At 40.5% G+C, this 12267-nt stretch overlaps 1 protein-coding gene and 1 pseudogene across 4 annotated transcripts in view; both read right to left on the reverse strand.

Annotated features, from left to right (window-relative positions):
• The window catches only part of LOC119724445 (serine incorporator 1-like), a 32283-nt gene that overhangs the window by 1981 nt on the left and 18035 nt on the right, over positions 1 to 12267 (reverse strand). For 2 of the 4 annotated variants that reach the window (XM_038195508.1, XM_038195506.1), the window contains 3 exons: positions 8222 to 8248; positions 4848 to 4866; positions 3445 to 3601 (listed from right to left, as the gene is read on the reverse strand). In XM_038195508.1, the coding sequence (XP_038051436.1) occupies positions 3445 to 3601; positions 4848 to 4866; positions 8222 to 8248 (203 nt within the window). The remainder of the gene's footprint in view (positions 1 to 3444; positions 3602 to 4847; positions 4867 to 8221; positions 8249 to 12267) is intronic. The other 2 variants (XM_038195509.1, XM_038195507.1) reach the window with 1 other exon arrangement.
• On the reverse strand, positions 5896 to 6620 carry LOC119724447 (annotated as a pseudogene).

The raw sequence follows: 12267 nt of genomic DNA on the forward strand, positions 1-12267 counted from the left end.
CAGACACTGTTAATAGTTGACAGCAAACAAATGTCACAATTGTATTGCTATAATGCTATCTTCAATTTCCACACTTTTGGGGGGCATGAATGCCTCCCGTTTTTGAATTATGAATATTAATGAGGTCGGTAACGGAAGGACGGTAAAACGGACAAGGGTTTTCCAACTTACTCGCGTTTTGCGTAAACTCTGTGAATTTTATGGGGCAATTATATTTTAAAGGTAGGAAATGGAATCCCTGAAGCTTTATCTATACTATACCACCTTTCATTTGATTTTAAGTGTTTCGGTAATATAATTACAACGTTTTAAGTGGATTATAATTTGGTAACGGAAGGACGGTAACGGAAGGACAAAAGGTTTACTCAATTATAGCATGAACAAAATGTGAATTTACACTAATTATACAAGTGAAACAAATTGCTGAAATGTGTAACTGAATGTGAAATCAACAATATGCAGACCTGGCATAAATAATTATACCCAAAAAACTATTGAGATAAAGATAGAAGCCTGTTAATTAATGATAACAAAAGAAAAATGAAAACAACCAAAAAGACATCATTCACGAACACAAGACAACTACAGAAATGAACTTCAAACCCATCACCTCAATCCTTAAAAGTTTAAATACACAGTATTTGAACACTTGAGTATATTGGTTACATGTTCACCAACAACTTTTAATAATAATACCGGTAGGTTCAGTGGTTTACCTAAAGAGTGGGGGGGGGGGGGGGGCGACCAGCCTACATGTACAAGGTAAAAACATCTACCGGTAGAACTGATGGCTTCAGAATCATTATGCTTTTAGGTGTTGCTTTTAATTGAACTCTAAATTCAATGTTTGAAATCAAATTACAATGATTTACAGTAGTAACAATTAACTTATAAACATCCAAACTGAAGTTGTTAACTTGGGCATAATTTGTCAAAGATTGCACCTCACATGTCTTACACATGTAAATTGAATGAAAGTGCCCCAAAGTACCGGTACTTTCTTCCATCTCATTTTTGACTTAATTTGCTTCTGGAATGGCTTCACAGAAATTGTATCTTTCTCTATTGTCCATGATTGCTGATGGCAGCAACTTTATGATTTGATTTTCTGCAACAACTCCATACATGTACAAGTACTGGTACATCGGCATATATGTACATATATGTACATTGTACGTTGTACATGCCTGTGCCATCCTTTGTAATAAACACCTTGCCCTGCTTATCCCGCTTTTGTGAAGGTGGGTCACATGAATGTCCTTTCAATGCTCATTATACATGCATGTATTTGCAGTGATTTTCATTTTTCAAACATGAGCACAAATGTCATAACATTTGATAAAAATACGATTTGTCCTTCCGTTACCGTCCTTCCGTTACCAATTTGGTAACGGAAGGACGTGATTTAATTAATTGTAATTAAAAAACGAGAAGTACAGCAGTGTCAGTTATAATGTCATATTGGAGGCCTACCTAAACTTGCTTTGCACAATAACTTTCAATGCATTCATACTGCAAGTTTTAAAAATAAATTAAAAATATGTATTTTTTGGGTAACGGAAGGACATTTTCGAAGGCTGAAATATTAGAAGTTACTGAAGCGAAACAAATTACGCAAAACATTAAAAACAAGTTTCAGTCAGTTTTTCAAGGCCAATACTTTCTCATGACAGAAACTAATGGCATTAGTACCTATTTTTGTGTGTGTATTGGTAGAATACTTTCATATCACTTTTAATCACATTTTTAGGATTAAAACAGGATTATTACGTAATCCTATTTTTTGGTACCAAAATGTATCAAAAATAAAATTCTGACTTCAAATCTTGAAAATATAGACTTTTAGCTTTCATTTGATGCCAAATTTGTTTAAGTCACATGTATTTGAATTTTTTGGTGTTATGTCCACTTTGGTGTGGAATTGCCCAGAGGCAACTACAGTCAACTCTGGCTAAGTCGGCACTCTCGGGACCCGGAAATTTGTGACGGCTTACGCGAATGCCGATATCTGCTGTAAGTCCTCATTTTGCCGACTTACATAATGGTCTATTGCACACATGATTCATTGCACTAATTGGCTTCGATTTACCCTGGATTATCTCCTTAATACTTGAGTTGAATCCAGCAAATTAATCCTTGAATTGTAATTTTTATCATCACGTTTGGGGTATTGATAGTGGAGACCACGAAACATATGTAAGTGCACAGTAACGAATTAAATGCGTGCGTGGTCCGGTATATACCAGGCATGCATTGACTGCAGCAGTAGTCATTCAATAAGACGACCCCCAAAATGGACAGAGCGCATGCGTACAGCCTAGAGGGGGTACTGGTATTGATATGCCCACGATGCATACGCGATGTATGCAGTATGACACCCTTTTTCGACACCGATGCATGCAGTGATCACGGGCCGTGCGCAACCACTATTCACTCCACACTTTGCCAACCGCAGCACAGGAAGTTGATGCCAATGCGTGATTTGTTGAATGCCGACTTACACAAAGGATTTTGTAATGCTTTTTATGGAAAGGGGACCGAGAGTAACACGACGACTTGAGCGAAATGGCGACTTATAAAAGCTGACTTAGAAATAAAAAATTCAATGGAAATGCATTATGGACAATCGGGACTTTAGTCAGACGGCCGACTTGAGCGATTTGACGAGTTGTACAATGTCGGTTTAGCCGGAGTTTACTGTACATGCACAATGAGATAACCACTCAAAATCAAAATCACATTGGTTTCCACTTTCCTGAAGGCCACTTTGTAAATCTCCCCGACGGAGAAATCAGGAGGAATTTCTACCAAGTACCAAGCGGGGGTGCACTTTGACGGAGTTGGTAAGGTTAGTGATAAACTTCATTAATTTTAAAGGGAATGTACAACATTTGCTTTTGCTGCAATTTCTGGAAATAAATTGATTTGGAGGATTATTATGTTATAGCAAATATTGTTAAACTGACTTATTTCACGTTTTGGGCTGGTAGATGCTGGAAAAACCATGAAAACCAATCGTGTTCTTGTAGTCTGGTTCCCTGACCCCACTTTAGACGAAACAGAGCAATCATGACTTTGGGAAATTGTAAGGTCAGAGAATCAGTCTAGCAGGCTTGTACCCCTTCACAGGCGTGTAAACAATTGCAAAGAAAACACGGAATAACTAATTATGAAAAATTCAGACCAGTTTTTGAAAAAAAACCAGTTTTCTCCAACGCTGGTCGGCCGACCAGCGTTGGAAAAATACCATTTTTCTTGAAAATGACAGTACACCAGGAGCCACAATTTTACAGGATGCTTTAGACTGTCATTCCCTAACAATCTAGTGAGGTATTTCGTGATTATTTGATCATTACGTTTTGTGATGTTTGCAAATGTTGTATCTTTAAAACAAAAATATGTGGTGTCGGATTATTTTCATTGTGACAAAGCCTTAACACTCACTGGAGCCAGTTGGTCAGTGTCATCATGATGTACAGCGACGCCAAGAACAGCATAAAGTGGAAGAAGCTGTAGCTGTAAGTCACGCCCTCCTCCTCATTATCCCAGACGTTGCGGCCTTTCTCCGCATCCCCGGCGTTGTTCTCTGAGGAGGTCGGAGCTGATACGAGAAAGAATCAAGATTGGATACAACTGCGGCATTGATGGATAAGACTGTGTCTCATTGTCTCAGAATTAGCAGTTTGTAGGGACCTTTGCTTTTCATGCATTTAGTTTGTTTCCAATAATAAGAAGAATGTCCAAAACCTGAATCCTTTTGGAGTTTTCAGTTTAGGTGGACATTTCACTTTAGGAGACAACAGTGAAAAACAATGCACAACCTTTCGATCACAAAACACAATTTCGTTAATAGCACTTCTTACTTCCAAAAATCAGTCAGTTGACTGATCGTTGGAAATTACCTACATTTCTTGATTTCTTCTAAATGACAGCAAGCCAGATGGAATAATTTAACGGAGCGTTTAGTACAAGTAGGATCTTTAATCCAAGTGAGCTTTTTGATGTTTCGGTAGACATGGTAGATTACTTTTGGGATAAATGCAAATGATCCCAAGCCTATGAATGTACATGTATCAACGCAGCAAGGTCTCAGAAAGAAAATAATTACACAAATGATCGAGTTTCATATCGTCACCGACACCACGAAGTAACACTCATGTATATACCGGTAAAAACTAGCAATCGGAAAAAACGGCATCTAAAGTTGAATGCCTTCTTAAACAACACTTTGCGTCAAAACGACAGAGTATTTTCAGTTGAGTTTCTCGTTGTGGACACTTGATGAATTGAATTTATTAAATCTGCTGTTTTTCACCCGTTTGTGTATTAAATAAACAAGAAATAAGAAAAAAAAAATGAGTGTTAGTTCGTGAAACCGAAAAAGCTGCGAAACTGTAAATTTTCGTTTTCACGAAGTAACTCTCTTCAATGTATACAGCATGAGGAAAGTGCAACTTCAGGTCAGCGCGCGCGCGCTCATACAACTTATTACGAGAAGAGTGTTACTTCTTGAAAACGATTTTGCTCAAATATGAGCAGAGTGTTCGCCATGCATTGCAATGGTAAATGGAACTTGAGTGTTACTTCATGAAAACGAAAATGGTCACTTTTGCGCAAAAGTTGCCATGGATACTTAGCGTAGTTATTAAAGTAAAGCTCTTGAAGCTTTGACACTTCGTACAATGGTAGGCCTTGATAAATAATGTTTAAAAATCCAAAAAACTGAAAATCAAAAAAAATAATATGGTTTAACACGGTAGAGTGTTACTTCGTGGTGTCGGTGACGATATATAAGCACATGCACTAATAAATAACTTGAAGAATAAAATGTACAAAGAAATACTTACAATCACTGATAAGCACTTTCTGTTGGGGGGAAAAAGAAAAATTGAATGAAATGTTACACTATCTTTTCTTTGACGTGTAAAACAATAAATGTTTGCCATTATGTTAACACTTATTCCAAAACAAACATCAGTACATTTGGGGGATTTTTCTGCTTCTACGAATTCAAGGTTCACTAAGGTTCACTGGGAAACACAAAGAAAAATAAAACAGTTAGTTTGATTCATTTCGTGGAATGCTATAAGATTCAGATTATGAAAAAACATATGTGATGCGATCAAGCTACGTGAGTCGTTTGTCAGAAGTTAAGTAAGATTTGAGGCTTTGCATGGTGAAGATACTAAATAATGAAAGGTTTGCGGAAACACCATGTGCGAATAATTTCTCAACTAAGAGAATGGTTCTGAGAAGAACCAGAGGTATAAACTCGACGTTCCGGTCAGTATGCTCTGACCGTCTTCAGGAGAGTGCCTAAACTCTAAGAAAGTGAATACTTAAGTAGCAAAAGGTGAAATCAATGGAGTGTGAAGTTGCATCCTGTGAGGATGCCAAGTAGACAGGATCCCTGAGCAAGCTTAGTGCCCACTGAAGTGGAACAGTAGGGTTGCAGTGTCAGTGGAGGGAGGACCTAGGGTATAGGAGACCCATCAGTCTAAGGTAGTAGCTGAGGACCTAGGGTATAGGAGACCCATCAGTCTGGAGAAGTGGGAGCCAGATGTCGTTGAGATGAAACCCGATGTCTTGCGGAACTGTGTTGTGCTTGCGGATCTCGATGGCTTCCCGTATGCGTCTTGGATGCCAGAACTGGATCGGTGCGATGAGTTCGGCCGCATCCCAATCAACTTTGTGGTCGTTGATGTGGGAATGTTTGACAATGGCCGATTTGTCAAAATCCCCTCGCCGTCCATGTGCTCTGTGTTCCTTGAGCCTAGTGGGAAGGTTCCGACCGGTTTCGCCGATGTAGACTTTGCCGCATTCGCATGGAATGCGGTAGACTCCCGGCTTGGAAGAGGAGTCCTGCTTGTCCTTGTGAGTATGGAGGCTGCCTTGGAGCTTGTTGCCAGATGAGTGGTACACCTTGACGCCGGCCTGTCGGAGGATGCGTTGCAGATGATGAGAAGCTGGACCTATGTAAGGAAGAGTGACTGAGGGAGATACAGTGGGGGGACCTTGGGTATAGGGGACCCGTTGGTCAGGTTTGCTGATCTTGATGCGGTTGGGTTTGTAGCCGTTCCGTTGTAGTGACGTCTGGATGTGCTTGAGTTCACGCTTGAGGTTGTCTTGGTCGCAGACCTCGAAGGCTCTCTGTACTAGGGTGCGGTTGACCGATGACTTGATGCTGGGGTGATGGAACGACCGCTGGTGGAGATAGCGGTCGGTGTGGGTGGGTTTCCTGTAGACGCTGTGTCCCAGGGTGCCATCCGGATTCCTGGAGATCTTGACGTCCAGGAAAGGAATGGTGCCATGCTGTTCTTGTTCCATGGTGAAGCTGATGCTGGTGTGTTGCTTGTTGAGGTACTGGAGGAAGTCTTGGAGTGTGTCCGGGCCATGGGGCCACACTACGAAGGTGTCATCAACGTAGCGTAGCCACAGGGTTGGCCGAAGATCCGCTGTGAGTAGGGAGGAAGACTCGAACTCCTCCATGAAGATGTCGGCTAGGACCGGGGATAAAGGAGATCCCATGGAGGTCCCAGCCGTTTGCTCGTAGAACTTGCCTTGCCACTGAAAACAACTGGAAGAAATACATGTTAGTAACAGATCATGAATTTGGTCGGGGGACAGGTCTGTGCGTTCAGCGAGAGTGGTATCATGTTCAAGTCTTTCCTTAGCTAGTTTGCAGGCCTCGCCTGTGGGAACATTGGTGAAGAGTGAGACGACGTCAAAACTGACAAGCAAGTCAGTGGGTTGGACAGTGAGGTTTCTGGTGATGCTGACAAACTGGGAAGAGTTGGAAACATGGTGTGGTGTCTGACCCACCAAGGGTCTGAGGATTTTGGCTAAGTGTTGGGCTGTGTGGTAAGTGGGGGAACCTCGAGAGGCAACTATGGGGCGCAGAGGGATCTCAGGTTTGTGAATCTTTGGTTGACCAAAGAACCTGGGACAGATCGAACTGGAGGGTCTGAGTCGTCTGTAGAGGGGGGTGGATAATGCATCTGCTCGATGCAAGGATATAGGGGATCCAGATGGCAGGTTACGCGGGCGAGAAGACTGACGCCAGGATATAGGAGATCCAGTTGGCGGGCTATGTAAGCGAGATGGATGACGCCAGGATATAGGAGATCCAGTTGGCGGGCTACGGTTACGGTGGAAAGGAGTCGGAGTATTCCGTTCCTTGCGTTCCAGGCGGTAGAATTTCCTAAGTTGTTTCTGACGAGTGGTGGAAAACACAAACTGGCTGGAAGAAGTAGTGAGAGAACAAATCCTGTCGAAGTGGACTGGTTCCAAGGTGGAGCGGAGATCCTCTTCCGTGTCGGTGATCTGCTGGTCGAGGATGGCGAGTTGTAGTCTGGTGAAGGAGATGCGTTCTCGGATGAGTGCGGAGCTGGCTCTCCGGAGGATGTCATCCGATCGGTTATTGCGTATGGGATCGCGGATACGCAGACCGGCAGGAGTTATCTTAGAGTCGCGGCATCGCTTGAGGAAGGTTAAGTTGTTGATGAGTTTAGAACGCCGAATTGACGTCCGTTCATACAACCTAACCTGGTTGGTAACCAGCTCCCCGTAGAGCGAAGATAAGTAAGATTTGAGGCTTTGCATGGTGAAGATACTAAATCCATTGATTTCACCTTTTGCTACTTAAGTATTCACTTTCTTAGAGTTTAGGCACTCTCCTGAAGATTGTCAGAAGTTTTCATTTGGAGATAGAGGCCAAAATAGGGCCACTTCATCACATCACTTCATCACATCTCTTGGTGTTTTGACTTCCATAATTTTTGAACAAAAGATGGTATCAGCATGCGGTTTTCACAGCAGTAATGCTGAGATTGTGCTCTTTTCAAATCTGTAATAATTTTTTTTTTTTTTTTTGACGGGGGTTGACAAACGACTCATTTAGTTTGATCGCATCACATATTCAGAATTAAGATCCATTATGGTGGATTTAACTACAAAAGTCTGATTATGGTAACATTGTGGAAAAAAGTTTGTGACAAAAGCGCTGTGCAAGCGGGTGAAAGCACACGTTTTATGATTTTTAGAGGCATTATGTAATGACATGATTTTCAGAAAATGATTTCTTTATTGAAAACAAATACAAAAACAAAACCTAGCATGCCCCAAAATAACGACGCCCATATTTAATTTAAGAAGGACTTCCCAATATTTTAAAGACAAGTACATACAAGTCCCCAAAGAATCTTGTGTCACGCATGCTTACCTCAGTAACCCCATAGTAAGCCACACCCTACGATAAAAGACAAAGGGCAAGACATGTATCCACTTCCCAATATTAAAGCACAGGGGAGCCACACCCGATACTACAAAAAGAATACCATACTATTTAAAAAAAAAAAAAATTAAATAAACGAAGTCCATAATAGTCTAGTCGGAAGATAGGGTTCCCATGCACCCCTGGATATATTTTTTTAACCTACTTTTTTTTGCAATCCTTAGGGTGTCTAGTGAACAAATTTTGATGTTCCCAAGATCAAATATTGTCCCATGGGGTTCATTTGGCGGCCATCTTGGCGGCCATCTTGGATTTCGACAAATATCAGTTCTTGACATAACTTTTGAGCCAGGCATCATATGAAGACAAATAATAGGTCCATGGTTACATCTAGAGAACCTTTCCAAATCGGCAAACTGCTTTGGTAAAAAGGCATACCCAATGCCAATAAAACAGAAAGGGGCAAATTGATCTATCGTCTTCGAATAACCAGAACAAGGATCCACATGAACCCCCCCCCCCCAAAAGTAGCAAAACAAAAAAGAGAAAAAAGTAAGCACCTATTAAATTTGTATAAATCTATACCAAATGTCAATAATGTCAACTAAGAGAACAAGACGGTAAAATATAACCTGTATTTTACTGGCTTTTTCGCCCTACGACATCAAGTTATACTTCGTACATGTACATGTAGTTAACAAATTTCTTTTGCTTATAATATGGTGCCTTATGCTTTTATGAATTTTCTGGAAAAAAATATATGAAACTATGAGGAGACTTTGGAATAATGCATGAGGAATGTAGAAAATATGTATTTTATTATTTGAATGTGCTCAATTGTGCTTTACAGGAATTTAAGCTACATGTTTAAAGTGTGGTGCATATGTAAAATGTGCTTTACTTTATACTTTATGAACTGTCTGAAAATGATATGTATGATGTGACTTGGTGAAAAGCACTGGGAAGAATGGACAATGTGGAGTGTGGAATATTTTACTACTTTAATGTGTTGAATTGTGCTGATCGTGCTGTATGGTGATAAGATATGAAACTTACGAGGTGCAGTGCGCAATGTTGATTTCAAAGTTGTTTTTCTTTGGTTTTTGTTGCTATTTGTCCAAATAGGAAGTGTTTTCAAGCAGGGTAAATATAAGAAAACTGGTATCATTGTTATAATGTGTTTGTTCGGAATTGCTTTTAATGTTGTTTTTTTTTCAGCCAAATTGCCATATTGTATGGCTCCAAATGAACACGTATGAGCCAAATATGAAAAAAAAAAATGCTGAGAAGCTTTCTGCCGTGATGATAAATTGAAAAAAATGTCTCCACAGTGTCATTTGTCTTCGAGCCAAACATGTCAAGATCTCACGATGAATGTTTTATGCATATGAAGTAAACTTCACAGAATTAGACATCCTAACGTTTCAATCCTAGCATCAAAGTTTCTACTAGGATAAAAATGTTTGTCATATTTGTTATTTGATTATTTCAAGTCAATCCAGTCAATAAGCAGTTTGCGATATTTCCATTCATTTTTATGAAATTACATGCAAATGTTTAAAAGGACACCATTGTTAGGATTGAGTGGTTTGGTGGTGTATGTCATGTGCATGGGCTTATACCACAACCAGCTACAGGGCTCCTGCAATACAGAAACTGTACACGTATTTATTGATCAGCATGATCAGTGTCGCAAACTAACCCAAAGAAGTCTATCTTGAACAAAGGTGCTCAAGAATTAAAGAAGGGTGCTGAAACAACTAACCCGATGAAGTTTCAGCTCAGCTTTAGCTGTACATTTCGAGAAAAACAACATTCTAGGATCTCGATTCCAAATCACAAGTTGCTGAATCATGTTTTGAATTGGCCTGAATTCAGCGTCAGAGACATGTTCTCACTGAGCCGATTGCAGCTACGTAATGCCGCGCACTGATCTGACGAATTATAGCAACCGTGCTTCACCGAATAACAAAACGACCTACTAATTTGAATTTCCTAAGGTGCTTCTTAAGAAGCACTGTTGGAAAGGCTTTCTTTTGTTGATTTCTTCAGAATGACAGCTTGCCAGAAAGAATAATTTCACAGGAAGTTTAGTCCCCTTACTATCTTTCAACCAAGTATGTTTTTCACCAATAATTACACCAGTTACTTTTTGGATAGCTGCAAATCATGGACTCTGGCTTTAAAATTATCCCTGTTCATCAGGAATGAGATCATTTTCTGCAGCAGCTCGAGATCAGTGCAATTTGGTCTCTACCTTCACAGGTACCCATTTATACTCCTGGGTGGATAGGCAAGTGTAGTAAAGCGTCTTGCCTAAGAACACAAGCACCATGTTTCCCGTCTGGGTTTGAACCCAGGTATGACAGAACATGAGTTGAACACCGTAACAATTGGACCACAGCGGCCCACATGTATGTACATGTATTGCCTAACAAGAACCAGGCAATGGCATGCAGTGTACTTGTACAAACTTGTGTACGTAAATCTTTTCGAGTCTAATGGACCACCCTTTGAAGGACCTGAAGGGCCTTTAACTGTCCTCTAAAGCCACCCTCAAAAGGCGACACAGCCAGAATGGTGGGCGACTGACTTTTCAGAATCAAGCTGCGTCTGAGCTACATGTACGACCGTCGGGAAAATATCAGTTGCCGATTTTTGGCGACTTAAGCGTAACTGCGACGATATTAAAACGATCGGCATCAGTCGGCAGGTTAAAAACAATCAACAGTCGCAAGAGTAGAAAAATTCAACTTCTGCAACGTGTTCCCGACAGGTGTGAATCAATCGCAGTCGAGCTGTGTGAGTTACGACATTTTGTGCGCATCAAGATCATCTTATTTTATTGTGTGGCCAATCAGTGCGCGGCAAAAACGGCTGAATGAACAGATGTGGCTGTGGACGGTTGTTGGATTGTTATCAACACGCTTTTACCGCTAATGTTAAAGGGAAAATACAACATTTGCAAACATCAAAAAATAAAACTACCTATTCATTTTGAAATACCTTGCTGGACTGTTAGTGAATGACAGTGTAAAGCATCCTGTAAAATCATGGCACCTGGTATACTGTCATTTTCAAGAAAAGTGGTATTTTTGTATCAATTTCCAACGCTGATCGGCCGACCAGCATTGGAAAAAAACTGGCTTTTTTTCAAATACTGGCCCCAATTGACCATCGCACTTGTTTGCAATCGATTACACACCTATGAACGGGTACAAGCCAGCTAGACTGGTTCCCTGACCTTACAATTCCCCAATGTATGTAAACTGCTCCGTTTCTTCTTAAATGGAGTCAGGGAACCAGACTACAGGAAAATGATTGTTTTTCTTGGTTTTTATAGCATTTTTGAACCCAAAATCTCAAAAAAGTCAGTGTAACTATATTTGCTATATATTTCCAACCCCCCAATTCCATCCATTTCTGAAAATTACAGCAAAAGCAAATGATGTATATTCCCTTTAAAGAAGTCACATGACTGTCTATGCCATGGAATCGTCGTCATGTTGTGATTGACATGAGCATGGTTGCGATTATTTTGTGTCGAGATGTCGCTCGTTCCACGAGAATGACACGATTTCTCAGTTTTATGACCTGAGCATTATTTTTTTTTGCAGGGGTGCGAGTGACCACGGATAAAAATAGCTGAACACAGCTGAAAAAGGTGTAAAAAAGCTGAACTTTGGAAATCTCCTAGTCTTTGTACACAGCAAGTGAGGAAAAAAAAGCTGAAATCCAAAACACAAAAAAAGCTGAAATCAGCTCTTAGAGCTGATTTCAGCTTTTTTTGTGTTTTGGATTTAAGGCCAAAAAAAAAAGTCTCCGGTTTCTGGTATGCGCGCGCGTCGCCGTAGCCATGCGCGTCGGCAAAATGAAAAAGTTTTTTTTTCAATACAAGATGATGTTTCAAAACCGCCAAACTCACTGGTTTGACTGGAATTCTGCTGCTGCACAATTTTAACGTGTTTTTAGATGGGGTTATGATCGAGAATAAGATTTATGTGGCCTCTCTGGACTCCCATATATTTGCACTA

Source organism: Patiria miniata, unplaced genomic scaffold, assembly GCF_015706575.1.
Source record: "Patiria miniata isolate m_02_andy unplaced genomic scaffold, ASM1570657v1 HiC_scaffold_18, whole genome shotgun sequence".
NCBI classification, from domain to species: domain Eukaryota; kingdom Metazoa; phylum Echinodermata; class Asteroidea; order Valvatida; family Asterinidae; genus Patiria; species Patiria miniata.